Source organism: Maylandia zebra, linkage group LG3 (assembly GCF_041146795.1).
Source record: "Maylandia zebra isolate NMK-2024a linkage group LG3, Mzebra_GT3a, whole genome shotgun sequence".
NCBI lineage: Eukaryota > Metazoa > Chordata > Actinopteri > Cichliformes > Cichlidae > Maylandia > Maylandia zebra.
Window position 1 is genome coordinate 29,526,658 of NC_135169.1, and position 15,923 is coordinate 29,542,580.

General features: G+C 40.1%; 1 protein-coding gene across 1 annotated transcript; it reads right to left on the bottom strand.

Annotated features, from left to right (window-relative positions):
* Positions 1-8,928: 8,928 nt before the first annotated feature.
* On the bottom strand, positions 8,929-15,447 carry LOC101476923 (uncharacterized). Its single transcript, XM_076881658.1, has 9 exons — positions 14,308-15,447; positions 14,067-14,203; positions 13,579-13,873; positions 11,238-11,389; positions 10,853-11,150; positions 10,589-10,734; positions 10,122-10,377; positions 9,308-9,486; positions 8,929-9,228 (listed from the first exon to the last, which is right to left on the bottom strand). The coding sequence occupies exons 1-9, from the start codon at positions 14,619-14,621 to the stop codon at positions 9,137-9,139; spliced, it is 1,869 nt and encodes a 622-aa protein (XP_076737773.1). The 5' UTR covers positions 14,622-15,447; the 3' UTR covers positions 8,929-9,136.
* Positions 15,448-15,923: the final 476 nt, after the last annotated feature.

The window sequence follows — 15,923 nt, forward strand, 5'->3', positions numbered from 1 at the left end:
TAACAACAACTATATTGAATGGGTTTTATATACAACAGTCAACAGACAACCTTATACAAAATAATAAATCATTTTATTAGTTTGTGGATTTGCTTGAGCTAGAAAGAGCTACTGAACATAAATAAAATGTGCAAAAAGGTATTGAAATTTTTTTTTAACAAAATGTACATAAAATAAATTATAAACTAATTTGTATTTTGCTCTCTCTCTTGAGTCCCTGCTGGTATCAGCAGCAGCACTTGTAAAGTGTACCTGCAGCGCTTGGTAGTTCTCCCATACTGCTTTCACTGTTCTCTCACTTGAAGCAACCCAACGCACTGATAAAACACGGCCTATCACAAGGAGACGTTGTCCAACATTGTGAGCACTCTCGGTTAACTCCCTTTGGTTTTTTGGTGATGCGAGAGGGAGTAAAGCTGATCTAAGAATATTTTAAAGTGGTTGATTCCTCCTACCTCCTTCAAAACATCACAAACTGCCAGTTCCAGTCTGTGATTGGAACAATGCCAGACAAACAGGTAAGGGAATTTGGAACAAAGCTGCGCAGCAACTCCTGCTTTCCTCCCAAGCATCACTGAGGCTCCATCACAAGCAAATGCCAACAAATGTTCCTGTAGGTAGTGAGGGTCAAAGCCATTATTATGAAGACATCCTAACAGTGCTTCAGTGATGTCCTTTGCTGTGGTCCCCTGCAGCTCAATCAGTTCAAAAAATATTGTGTCTGGATTTTCAGTGGAAATAGCTGACCGCAGGCACACGACAAGCACAGACTTTCCACTTATTGTAGTGGATTCATCAGTGAGCACACACAATTTTCTTTCATTCATCACTATGTCATTGACTACCTTCTTTTTCATTTCAGCTGCAATGTGATCCAGTATATTTGCACATGAGTTATTAGAGTGCAAAACTCTGCCCATCTTGACACCATTTAAGACTTGCAACTGGACATCTATTGGCATGTCTGTAAAGGGACGCCCATGCTTGCCAATCTTATAAGCTGCTCTAAACACATTGAAGTTGAAGCGTAGTCAGCCTTTCTCATATCTTCAATGTGTTTTTGCATTGTATTTTGTGTTGCCTTCTCTTTTATTTCAACTGCTTTCTTGTGATAAATTGAGTCTCTGTGCTCTTTTATTTTCTTTCGTAGTGAGTTTTGTTGTGCAGCCTTGTCCCTTCCAAAAGACGAGATTAAGCACCCACTCCACTCCTGCGACACTCTCTGCCCTTGCTGCATGTCCACGCGAGCACAAACTTGACTACACACACTACAACCCAACTTTTGATTTCTGCTGATCAGCCACTTGTAATTTGTGGAGAAATACCGGACTTGTGCTTGGGACCAACATTCTGGCCACTCATGCTCGCTAACGCGGCTGTTGTCATCGGTAGAAATGGTGTCATTCTCGTCCTCGTCGTCGCAAAAAGTGCCGTCGTCCGCGGCTGCGGCACTAGTGCAGCTTTCATTAGCTTGCGTCTGACCTGCAGCGATATCATTCTGGCTCGGTGGGGTGTCAGCCAGCGAGTCCTCTGATTCTGACCTTGTTCTTTTACTACTCAGAGTCTGAAGCCAGGAGAGCATATTAAGTGTTCATTGTTTTTGTATTTTAACCGAGCAGCTGTTTGCGCGTTTTACACACCCTCTCCGGACCACGTTGAGTTGTTGACAAGACAACGGCAAAAGCGACGCATGCGCTTTTCACTTGTAAAACACATTGGTGTATGGGTAATGTAGTCTCTGCTCTCGGTGGGACGAATTAGGAAGCGTGCTTGTGAAGGGCGCTCTGAAAAGCGGCAGCGCAGCCAAACGATTATAACAGATGTGCAAATGAGAGTACCGGTACGCTAAAAGCACGTTCTGGGCGCATGGAGAGGTGGCGGTACTCTCAAGAGCTATATTTAGAAGTGGCGGTACTGAGTACCGGCGCGTACCGGCCCACTTAAAGCACTGCCCGTGAGGCCTTGTTTGTTGTTGGTACTTCTGTTCAGCTAACATGTCGTTAATTTCAGACACTTTGCAGCATCTATTTTTTAGTCTTTATTCTTTTCTCTCAGCTTTCTACCTCCAGCTTTTCACTACTTCCACCTAACTTTTTCTACAAGCTGAGAAGGTGTGGGAGGAACCGGTTTGCATTAAGAGATTTGATTGGGCAATCCAGTGTCAGTAATGAAAATGAACCAATAGGCTGTTGTACAGCCGGTGCACATTGGCCCACAGGGAAAGGCCCTGTATGGCAGATAAGCAGCCCTGCTGTAGACCAAACATTACCCACGTGGGCCCAGCCTACAGTACTTTGATAACCGAATAAGAGTTTAATTCAAATCATGCTGCATCTAAATTTAAAGTTCTCCCTAATACGAATCTCTCTATATAAACTTCTTGACTCAGAGTCATCCAGAACAAATAATGCTGGATATATAAACCACTATAGACCTGCCGGTGATTAATTAAGCCTATAAATCATAATGGAGGTTATTTCTCCCCCGAAGTTTATTCATTTTGAGGATGAGCAGAATGAGCTAAATTAAAAGTCAGCTTTGTTTAAGGTTTGGATCACATTTTAGCTTTGAGATGACTCACAGTTTCTCATATGTTTTTACTGGATCTTTTCACTGAAAAAAGCACCGCACTGGTGGTTTTACTGTGCTTAATTTAACCGTAAGGGTTTGTGTTATGGATCGAGGAGGAACGATCTCAACCACTGCATCAGCGCCCCCCTGTGTTGTGTGTATGATATTGCAATTATGGAAAACCAGACAACGATGAGGAGCAAAGCGACACTGTACTGCCAAAGTATTCTCTCATGTGCCTTCACATGCACATGAACTTGAGTGACATCCCATTTTTAATCCATATTGTTTAATGTGAACATTTAATATTTGCAGCTAAAACAGCACCAACTCTTCTGGAGAGGCTTTCCACCAGGTTACAAGTGTGTTTATGGGAATTTTAGATCATTCGAGCACGTTTGTGAGGTCAGACATGGATGTCGGAATGAAAAGTCCTGGCTGTGCTCTGACTAATCCCAAAGTTTGTTTCTTTTTTTCTTTTTTTAAGGCTTTCAAGTGTTCCACACCAAACTCACTCATCCATGTCTTTATGGACCGTTTCTTGCCCACTGCTGTGCAGTCATGTTGGAACAGCAGGGAGCCATCCTCAAACTGTTCTCACAAAGTTGACTGGATGAAATTGTCCAAAATTGTCTTGGGATGCTGAATCATTAAGAGTTCCTTTCAAACTAAAGGGCCGAGCCCAACTCCTTAAAAACAACCCCAAACATTGGTGACCTCTGTGTTCTATGCCTCAGCAACTGCTGACTCCGCTCTGTGATTTTACGTGTCCTACCACTTCATGGCTGAGTTGCTGTTGTTCCCAGTTGCTTCCTCATTGTTATAATACCAATAACAGCTGACTGTGGAATAATTAGTAGCAAGAAAATTTCACATCTGAGCTTCTAAGAGCGATGCCGTTCTTTCACAGACGTTTGTAGAAACAGTCTGCATTTTGTACACCTGTGACCATTAAAGCAATTGGAACACCTGAATTCAATAATTTAGTAATTCTTCAAACTAAAACTAAACTGAAATCTAAAACTTGATGTGAAAAAACTTGTTAGCTTATGAAAATAAATATAAATGAAACTAGACATTAAAAAGAGAAAAGAAAAACTAACTGGACTAGAAAACTAAAATAAAAACAGTGAGGAGATATTTTTAGTCTTTTTAATAACACACGTAATTGTGTTATGTGTGCAGGCCAGAAAGACTTTAATGATCTAGAGATGAAATAATATTAATACTAATTATAATACTAATAACGATAATGATAATGATAACAATAGTAGCAATAATATAATGCACTACAAATTAGAGGAGTGTCATTTCAAAGGAGTGACTGAGCTTATACCTGGCAGAGACACCAGGCAAGCAGGACAGGCAGAACCAGTTCAGGCCATTTTCAAACGTTGGGTGTGTTCGTCGTCACTCATTTTATGTTACACACTTGTCAACACATATTACTCACCTGTTCCTTTTAAGCTACATGGCTGTGCCACACCTAAAGTAATGCTAGATACAATTGAAAGAATTTGACCTTTTGATTTGCGTTTACATTTCTTTCTATGTGCAACTGTTTCAAAGCATGCCTTTTAGAACTGGATCATATAAAACAACAGCAGCAGAAATATTTAGACCATGACATTTTGCCTTATTCTGCCTCTGTGCATCACTACAAAAACATTTCAGAACAGACAGTTGGGATGTAACTGACCTGCACGCTTTCAGTTCAAATTCAACAAAAATCCTGATTTAACTGTTTGGGAATCACAGCCAGATTCCATTTGGTGCAGAAACATCCTACAGAACCTTCCACGGAATAATTTACATCATTACAGCAATGAAAGGCATCAAATTAAAACCTTGTTTAGTCTTAAAAACATGCATTTCAGTATACACAATACACACAATAATTCATTGAAAACCACTCGCTTCCTCTTAGGGATCCTAGGACGGAGCAAAATATATAAACACAATGCTTATCATAGCCTATGAAGTTTAACCTGTTGTACTCAAGGAGTTATTTATCATCTATGGGATGAGTTGTGTTTGCAACTTAAAGCATGTATTAACTTTGTCATTACACTAACTTACACTAACTTTGTCATTGGTAGATGTATATTTTTTAGCTAAGAGGACAAAAAAATCTATTTATTCATGAAGGACATAGCAGTACACAGAAAATCCTGGTTTTCCCCCAGGATATAAATGCAGCACGAGTTTGTGGATGTGTGGTTTGAAAGTCTCAAACGTCGCTCATACCACAGTGAAGAAAAAACCACCAGCACAGTGCAATTTAAGCATTTAACATAAGATAGCCTTTTATTTCACTATTTACAAAGACTTTATAATGTAGAACTCAGTTCGTCGTAGGGTGAAGAGGAGACAAGCAGAGGGCCGAGGTGGCATCCGGCTGGAGGTTAAGATCCGATCCAATCCCCGCACAACAACTTCTTTAAACAAGTCAATAAGCCCTCTTCACCTGTCTCAAGAGCCAACACACACACACACACACACACACACACACACACACACACACACACACACACACACACACACACACACACACACACACATGCACGCACGCACCAAATGTGCACCAGGAATTAACTGTAATTAACCACATTTTTAAAAAAGCTAGGCCAATAGCCACACCCACGTCTGGTTACTGTCATATCTGCTGAATCAGGACTTTATTTAGAGTCTGTCTGACAAAGTGAAGCAGGCTAAAGTAGAACATCATGACACAATCTAAAGAAACAGGTGAAAAACAAAGTTATTGACAGCTATCAGTCTCAAAACGGTTACAAAACCTTTCTCAAATTGTGGGACTGTTTAAACCACAGTGAGCGCTTTTATCCACAAACAAAGAAAACCTGGAACAGTGGTGAAGCTTCCCAGGAATGACCGAACTACCAAATGAGTCATCCAGGAGGTCACAAAAGACCCCAGAACCACATCTAAAAAATTGCAGGCCTCACTTGCCTCGGTTTAGGTCAAAGTTCATGATTCAACAATAAGAACGAGACTCGACAAAAATGCTGTCTATAGGAGAGCTCAGGGACAAAACCACAGCTGAGCCAGAAAAACACAAAGGCTCGTCTCACATTTGACAAAAAACATCTTAATGAAGCGCTTGGATTTTGGATAAAGTTCTGTGGACTGATGAGACATGGAATGATTGCTCTTGTCAGATTACCTAGCCCGAATACTACAGAAACTGCTGATCTACTGATTTTCCACAGAAAAATCTCAAAGGTTTACAGAGAATAGTCGGAAAAAGATCAAATATCCAGTGAACATCAGTTCTTTAATGAGAATGCCTGGTTGATGTGCTACTTTGAGCTGACAGGAAGGCAACAGGAACTCAAATAACCATTTTTTTGGGTTTGGTTTTATAACAAATGTATGCAGAAGAGCATCTCTGAACCACTAACATGTCAAAACTTTGAAGCAGATTGACTACAGCAGCAGAAGACCGCAGTGAGCGCTGCTCCTGTCAGCTATGAGAAAACCATTACTTACAATGACGTCAGTCAGGAATTCCTACAAAATCTTCCTCTCCTTTCCTGGATTTGCTGCCTCTACACAATCTCCACAAAATTTTCTCGACCTACATCTAATCAAGCTGCAAATCCTTTATTTATTTAGTAAGATTTCAGCGCTCCTCTCTTCCACACTCTCCTGCTGGATTTCTTAGCCTGGAAACGTCTGAGCTGAACATTTTCCCTCCTCTGCCCAGCAGCCCCCCCCCCCCCCCCCTTCTCACCTAACAAAAACACCAGAGTCCCCTCACAAACTTTCCCCCAAGTGCTGTGAGGTTCTTTAACCTCAGTGGCAGATGCACTAACAGAAAATTGTTGTGAATACTCCCTTAAATATTAACTGCAGCAATGCCTGCACATGTTCGGTGCACTACAGACATGATTCATGTCGTATGCCATGTAACAGACCTGTAGGAGAAAAATAAGATAATGATTTATAAGCCTATAAATCATGCTAACATTAATTAAAGAGTTTTACTGTAACGTTTTGTAAGTATATTCAGTCAGAATGGGGTAAATCAAAAGTCAGCCTTGCCTAAAGTTTTGGATCACTTTTTAGTTTTGAGATGACTCACAGTTTCTTATATTTTTTATTGGTTCATTTCACTGAAAATAGCACCGCAATAGTGGCTTTGCAGCTGCTAAATTTAACTTTAAGTTTTGATGTTTAAAACCGAGTGAGGAGAAACGCTTTGATCTGAAACACTACAACAGCGCCCCCCATGTGCTTGCAATTATTATAATACAAAGGATGGAAGGCAGACGATGCCAAGGAGTGGGGTTACTAAAACTAGCTGTGAACCCTCCCCCCAGACACAGACACAAAAAACCCCAAACTTAAAAACATTAAAAACATCTCTGGCTGCATCAGCGCCAGAGATGCTGGCAGGATCAGCACAGGGCTGGATCATCACTGGCCAGAATCTATCCTCCCATAGACTCTTCTGTGGGACTCTTCTGCCATATTATTGCTCTATATAAACAGTTTAGACATTAAATAAGAATTAATTTAACAGCAGAAATAAAACAATGCACAGTTTGATACACAAGTATAGTTTCAAACGAGTGACTCAGCCTGCACCAGACACAGACACGAGACAAGAAGGACAAGTTAGACCAGGTGAATCATTACTCAACTTTACACTGATTCAACCTGTCCTAATTTTTTGGGTGTATCTGTCCTTACTTGGTTTATATTAGAACTTGTCAACGTGCTTCAGTTAACACATTACTCAGATATGGGAGTTGCACGCTCCCTGAAACTACAGGATTGTACCACACCTAAAGAAATGTAACAGAAACACGTGCCCTGTTGATCTACAATCACAATGTTCCCTTTGTGTAATTGTGTCCTTTTAGAACTGGGTCATTTCATTCCCAAGTCAACGCGTCACACAAGAACCAGTCATCAGGAAACCGATCAATCATCCAGGGTACCACAGCTCATTGCTGTTTCTCTGCAGAATGGATATTTTGCTTTTAAACATCGATATGTCCCATAATGCTGTTCTCACAGTTGGCTGCAGAAAAAAATATTGTGCTGGGAAAAAACAAGGTTGCAGGTTTAGATTGTGAAAAACTGCTTTACTTAGAATTTAAATATGTTTTCCAACCCTGAAAATTTAACGTGTCTTGCTCCTGTTCATATAAAATTCTGACGCTCAAACAGGCAAGAAAATACTTTGATTTAAAAAAACAAAAAACAAAGCTTTGGCTTGCCCCTTTTCACTTTGAGGCTTGTAACGCTGAACATATTCACAGTACAAAGAAAAAACTTCCCATGACTTCATTTAAAGCACTAAAACTGTTATAGAAAATATTCTAATGTGAGCAAGTGGAAGTCACTGATTTATTTACCCAGATGTTCCCTTAATGAGTATGAATATGAGTATTAAACCAAGCACTCACAAGAGAAAGCGTGTGTCCTACATGTGTGCTATTTTAATATTTTAGCATATTAAGAGTCTCAATATTTTTTCCTCAAGGTCAATTTTAAAATACGCAAACGTGTCTGTTGGTTTAATGAGAATTTTATTGCTTTGATGAATTTGTACATCAGTTCTGAATTGTTGAAGCGTGATCTGCATTTCATTGCTTTGGTCTTGACATAATACAGAACAAAGTTTAGCTTCCAACACATTTGTGTCCATAAATGCTTACACAATGAGACAATTCCTGTAAGTCTGCCTCTGAATTTAAATCAGACAATCAAGATGTACCAGAGTTGATGTCTGTCAGCTCACATTCAGGGGTTCTAACAGAAGTACTGCATTAACAGCTTTAGTCATGTTTTTAAAGTCAAATTCCCTTTCGTGCACACATTTCTTATGGAGCCTCAGCAAAGGATAGATTAAGAAATAAAGTTTCTAATTAAATCTATCTTTAAAATATACATTTCAGCATACATGACGATATTCACCTTTACTGTGAACGTGTGGCAATCGCGGTGCTGTCGAAGTAAACTCTTTGCACACCGTCCTGAGCACCTAAAGGGTTATGAGTTACAGTTAAATTAAGGCAATGCCCAGTAAATGCACGCACGCAACATTGTGGTGTGGCTGGGGAGAGGAAGGTCTGGGCTTCTCTGCTTAGGCTGCTGCCTCCGCGACCCGGCCCCGGATAAAGCGGATGAAGATGGATGGATGGATGTTTTAATCCAAACTTTATTACCACATTTCATCATTACAGTCTTTGCCATAACTTTAGAGACATTATTATAGTCATTTATTGCTTTATATAATGCAGAGGAACAACCTCACGTGTTTTGTAGAAATACAATTGCTATGATTGCTATGAGCATTACTATTATTAAATAATTTCCCCCAGGGATCAATAAAGTATTCTGATTCTGATTCTGATTCTGATACTACAAACTAGACAGGAAAGATTTTAAAGACAAATCATTTATTCATGACTGTAACTTATGAAAAAGAAAACGTAATGTTTTATGCGATTACTGAATTTTTCTAAGAATGGTTTAAAGGAGTGTAAAACAAATTCAAATGAAAACTATTTCTAACAAAAAAAATCATGCATCACAGTTTATACAGTGTCATCGATTTTCCTATGGACTTGTTGGATCCTTGGAAGCTGGAGAAATAAACTCTCTGCACGCCATCGTCAGCACCTGAAAGAACATGAGGAAAAGTTCAACTAAAGCAATGCACAATAAAAGCACACAAGCCTTAACGTGGTGTAAGTAAAACCTGATTGGCAGATGAAGTTGAGGCTCTCCTCACAGGGCTGGTCTTGCCACAGGAGGTGCTCTGTGCTAGTCATGCCCCCACAGGTGCTGGAGTAACAGTCTGGAACAAAATCCTGTGGCCAATTCAAGAAATTCATGGACTGTCCAGACATCCAGAACCACTCGTCTCCTCTGAGGGATCTGTTGGACAGAACAGATGAACAGATCTGAACAGATTTACATTTATCGAGATGTTGCTCTTTATGGAGCATATGGGCGTTTAAAAGCTGCTTGTTGAATTTCACATAAGCTGGATGATCCATATTTATCTTCTTGATGTTGTGTAGGCCTAAAAGAACAATGACAATCATTAAAAAAACAGAAAAAAACCTTGGTACAGCAGGTTTGTTGTGTTTACAGTGAAAGCTGTTTGCAAAGTGGCCTATTATTGCAGCAATGGCAGAAATGCAAATGAGAAAATGGAAGGACGCGCAATGCAAAGATCTGCATCTGCATAATTTGATTTGCAAAGTTTGCAAATTGTCACAGACATCATGCATCATAAGAGTACAGGGTAGTGCATCTGGCCTCTTAGTATTGTGCAGGAACCTTGAACATCACAAACGTTATTCATTAATTATGAAAAAAAAAAACACAACAAAATTGGTAGTTTTTGTGCAATTATACAGCACTTTTCCATTTGTTTGTTATTTTGTTTGTTTTAGAAGACATTTGCATCTTATCGCATCCAAACATACTTATGTTGTAGACCATCAGGACCAATTTGGGGGAACTGAATAGTTTGCGGACTACTGCAATAACTACTGTATCAGTACCTGCGCAGTCCCATCCAGACGTGGTCTGTGAGGGAGAAAGGAACGAGGCCCAGCAGCTGCTCCAACTCGCTTTGCTCCTGTTGGCTGTGAAGGCTGAGCAGGTCCCAGTAATAACGTCTACAGTGCATCAGAGCATCAGACCAGCAGAGCCTCTCTCCCACCACCGTCACGTTCCTGCCACCAAGCTGCAGGCTCACAGGTGGAGGAGGGGTGGGAGGAGGTGGAGGAGTTGTTAAAGGAGTGACAGCTTCTGGAACTACAGGGAAGTACTTTGCTTTAGGATTCTGTTTGTTTAAGCCAGTTTGGTTGTTATTGTTTTCCTTTCATTTTAACATGTTCCATTCAAATATTCTGTAGTTTAATGGTAAATACAAGAAAAACAAATCAAAACAGTATAAATCTTACAATAATACTTTAAGCACACAAAACCACAACAATTTCTAAAAAATAGCACAACAAGACCCTACCAGCGAGAGAAGCAAACACCTCCACTTCACACAGGGTTGTGTAAGTCCTTTTTCCTGGTATGATCACAATGATGTAGCGACCTTCCATTTCATTACACTGGAATGTGTATGTTGGTGTACCATCTAATGATGTGATCATGCCACAACTGATGGATGTAGAGAAAATTTTAAAAAGTTTCAGTGTAACTCTTTTAAATATAATGTTCAGTTTTTTAATAAGGAAAAAATGTTTATGGAGCATATTTATCAGAAATCAGATCTCACCTGGGGTTCATGTTACCATTTTGATCCAGCGAGTTCCCGATCAGGATCTGTGCCCCAAGAATCCTTGGAATAAAAGCATCCTGTCTGTTGATGATGGTGACAGCACTGACTTTATAGACAGCCTGTAAGTCTACTCTCCACCAGGGACCCAGATCTTGATCATTGTGTGTACAGCATCCTGAGTTCAAGTTTCCATTTTTGCACCCATCGACACCCTTTGAGGGCCCAAACACTGGCCCATACCAAGTTGATGACTGTACTGTTTGTTTGTTGAAGGCCACGTTTGGAAGCGGTTCCACTAAATTGTTGAAAAGAAGAAACAAGTATGAATCAGTATCAGGCAGATGTGTTTCAGTAGATCAGATCCAGTCGCTTAAAGCTCTACCTGCTGGGGCAGCATACACCTCCACTTCACACAGGGTGAGAGTCTTCTTCTGTCCAGGAAGAAACACATTCACAAAGCGACCCTCCATGCTGCCTCCATCACACCGGTATGTGTAGGTTTTACCCGCTTTGATATGTGAGATGGAAGCACACCTGACAGCAGAAATTGTGTTATACCTCTCTGACCTGTCTTCCCCCTGTGCAATGTATGTACGGTCGGAAGGGTAAGATGGCGCTGGCAAAAGGTCGGCAGCCTTAACCCAATTTCCTTCGGGGTCAACCTTCAGTATCAACATTGACAAGCAGAGAGAGGAATGTGTTGCGAGACTTGTGTGCAGTTTACGCTGTAAAGGTGGGCGTGTTACCTGCTTGTCTATGGAGCAGTGATGAAAATGATATTAGATAAGTGTCACAGTGTGTTAATACAGGTGGCTACGGACCTTGATCAACCTTCCACCATGAGCACAGCAGCCGGAGCAAATTGATAGATAAACATAATGGGAACCACACCCAGCAACAATCAGCAGCTGTGAAATGTACAGCAGCAAGGACAGAAATGAAGGTTTTAAGAGCACATAAAATTGTGTTGAAATTTGGAGGTTGGGAAAGTGTCTGGAACATCGCAACAAACAAAAACACGCACAGAGGGTTTGCTGGATCTGCAGCTCCACTGAACACACATAGAATTAACCCGCCTACTAATGCACACATGCAATGAAAATCAGCTTACACTCATTAACACGTGAATTTCAGCAAGGTTAACTTAAAAAAAAGAAAGACTGGTATGTCCAACCAGTGATGAAACAATACATTTAGATAAGATAGTCAAATTGTGAGATGGTTTCTGCTTATTGAACAACACAAATGACCTACTGAAGGAAGGAAATTCTCTTTTGTGAGTTTAAACGCGATCTTAAGAATTTAAATATGTACATGTACATGTGAGTTAATTATATCATTAAGGGGGGGCTGACACAGGGCCTGGCAAACGTGCTCATGAGAGTTGGAACTCAGTCTTCTGAAGGTCATAAGCTTTGTTTGGCGTGACTGATATATTGTGGGAAATGACTTAGAGTGCAGAGGGGTCATTGCAAACATGCTTACACACCTAGGTTATGTTTAGAATAAGTCTGTGGGTCATAAAGTAACGAACATGTTATACTAAACCAACTTTGAAACACTAGATTCTAGTGAAAAATGAAATGAAAAAATAATGTTCTTCTAGTGACTAGAAGAACATTATTTTTCTTGCATCTAAATTTCCCAAACACAGCAGTTATCCCACATATGGTCCACCTATTATAGGGGGACAGAGGGTTGAGAGAGAGAAAAGAAGCATGACAACTAAGAGAACTGACACCTAGTGGGTAACAAGAGAGTGTGTGTGTGTGTGTAATGTTTGGAGAGATGTGCTGCACTTTCATTCCCAACAATATAGCCCCAGATGGTTCTGTAACTAGAGCCCTAGAGCATCTTGTCCACGGACACAACGACCAGGACAGAGAGCGCGGGGATCGAACCGGCGACATTCTGGTTACAGATGCGCTTCCCAACCCCAGCGCCACGGTCGCCCCGCATGTGACCTGTGTTTAAGAAGAGCTCAAAGGGGGAATTGTGAGATTATTACACTGTCTTATGTTACATTATACCTCTGATTTAAGCTTATGAAATCATTCTATAGTTTTAGGTTGCATTATACTCCTGAGTTAGAAGGTGAAATTATTATATTGATTAGACTGATTTGTATTACATTAGACTGCTGATTTACTGTGAATGAATTACACTGTTCTATGGTACTTCATACTGCTGATTTATAAAGAAAATACTGTTTGCGGAGAATCATGGCCTTGCTTTTCTGATTGTAGGAAGAGCAAAACATACTGCACAGGAAGCCAAGGTCGTAACTTAGGCTCACTGAGAGAGAAAGAATTTGGATGCTTAGTTTGGAAGTAAGAATGTGAGAAATGGTCAGACACTTTGAGATTTTGCCGGACACCCTCCAGTGCACATCTCCTGTTCGGACGTTTGAAATGCTCAAAGTGTTGTATGGAATAAAGAGAATTGTGCTGATTAAAGTAATTGTTGATTGAGCATTTATGCATTGAGTGTTATTCTTCCTTCAGCCCAAAGATCAAAGAGTTGGGATATTTAACAGGGCAGTATTATGTTAATGTTGTGGAGTTCCAGTTCAGGAGGAAGTAACATGAAGTCCTGAACTAGTCCTGTGGTGGATAATATATAAATATTGCAATCTCTGAAATATTGCTGTTGAAATTATTTTAAGATGAAACAAACAAAGAAAAAATCACAATGAACATTGACTGGTATGAAGTCATCATTACCTGGGATTATTGTTTCCATTGTTCTCCAGTGAGTTTCCTATTCTGATCTCAGCTCCATCCAGTCTTTCAGCACAGCAGTCTCCTCTGTTGGTGACTTTTACAGCAGTGATTGTAAAGCTTCGCTGTAGGTCCACCCTCCACCAGGGGTTGGTCTCGTCTTCAGCCGTGTGGCTACAGAACCCATTGCTATAGAACGAGTTCCGTCTGCCATCGATGGCTTTGGAAGCAGTGGCAACAGAGAGTGTAGATGACTGGGTAGCTTCTCCTTTGAGTGCCACATTGGGTAATGGGTATCCTTGAAGGAAAACCAAGAGGACAATAATTTCTTTTGGTTGGCCTGTCACAATCTCTATTGACATAAATTTTAAAAAAAAGAATCATAATAATATTTTTAGAAATTAAAAACACCCTGACATGAAAGCTTTCATTGTCCTTTGACTCAGTAAATTACAGTCTTATGTATCAACATAATAATTAAAGGTGTTTACCGTAGTACACTTCAACCTCACAGAGACTCAGGACCTTTGCACTTCCTGGTAGAAACACAGTGACGTAGCGTCCCTTCACAGAGTTACATGGAAAATAAAACGCTTGTCCGCTGGGAATGTGAGAGATGACAGCACACCTGTATATAACAGATTCAAAAAGAAAAAGTATAAAAATTAAAAATAAATAAGTCCCACTGATATAATGATAACTGACTTATGGGTATATATCGCATTCTTTCACCTGTTACTTTCAGGGTCACTGATTTTTGTTGAATTTCCGATCCAGATTTCAGCACCATCCAGCCTGTTTCCCAATTCATCTCTATTAGTTATCATTACAGTCCCAATTGTATACACATTTACCAGGTCTACTCTCCACCAGGGATCAGATTGTTCACTGGTAAGTGTGCAAGACCCTCTTTGATAGCTTGCATCTCTGTTTCCATCAACTGCCTTACCACCAGTACCCACAGTGCCACTGGTTGAAGATTGGACAGCTGTTTTTTTCAGTGCCAGGTTGTAAAGAAGTTGACCTAAATATTTTAAAAAATGCATTATTAATCAAAACAGCTAGTACTGAGCAGAACCAAACCTTTGAATATATGTTGCAACTCTTCACTGATTGCTCACCTTGAATGTTTAGAGTCAAACATAATATACAGTGCTCTGAAAGGCATTTGTCCCCTTCTTGATTTCTTTTTTTCTGTATACTTAACACAGTTACATGTTTCATGTCATCAAACAAATTTGACTAATAGACAAAATAACGAGTAAATACAAAAAAAAAAGTTTATTTAGGTAAGAGTTCATTTATAAGAGAAAAAAACTATCCAATCTGCCAAATGGAGACAACTTGGAAAAGTCGGGAACCTTCCCGGGATTTTCAAACAAAATCACTGCAAGAGTGCATTGATGACTCAACCAGAGGTCACACAAGAACCCAGAACAGCATCCAAAGAACTACAAGATTCACTTGCTTCAGTTAATGTCAGAGTTCATGATACAAAAATAAGAAAGAGATTAAGTAAAAATGTCAACCATAAGAGAGATCCAAGGAAAAAGACACTGCTGACCAAAATCCCCCCTCACAAAACATGTTGATGATCCCCAAGACACAGCCCATTGTTTGCCAGCGATGCCAGTTTAAGTCATTATGCAAATGTAGTGTTTTTAAGGTTGAGGAAACCTGCAGTCAACTGAGACTGAAGAAGTCACTTGAATGAGTGACAAAACATTTCTTCCACTGAAAACACTACATCCAGATTTGAAGGATTTGATTTAAGCATTGATTCTGTTCTATACCATAAAATCCTGAAGAAAAAACAAAACAAAACTAAACAAACAAAACAAAAAAAAACCCAAACCAAATAACAGTTCTGGAGTGGCCTAATCAAAGGTCAAACTTTTAATGACATTGAGATGCTTTGGCATAACCTGCACTTCGGTGAAAGATCAATTGTTTGCTGAACATGACACTTCCATGCTCAAAAATCCTCCAATGTAGCTTAATTAACACAATTCTGCTGAGAAGATTGGGCCAACATTACTCCACAGTGATGTCAAAGACTTATTGCCAGTTATCACTAATGCTTGAGTGCAGTTTGTCCTGCCAAAAAGTGGCACGACCAGTTATCAGGTTCAGGAGATTAATTAATAATGTATACTTTATTGATCCCCGTGGGGAAATTACTTGTTTTTCCTCTACATTTGACCCATTCATTCAGTGAAGCAGTGGGCAGCCACTAAGCAGGCGCCCGGGGAGCAGTGTGTGGGGACGGTACCTTGCTCAGGTGTACTTCAGGGTGGCCGTTCAGTGAATTCGAACCCCCGACCTTCCGATCATGGGGCGACCAGTCT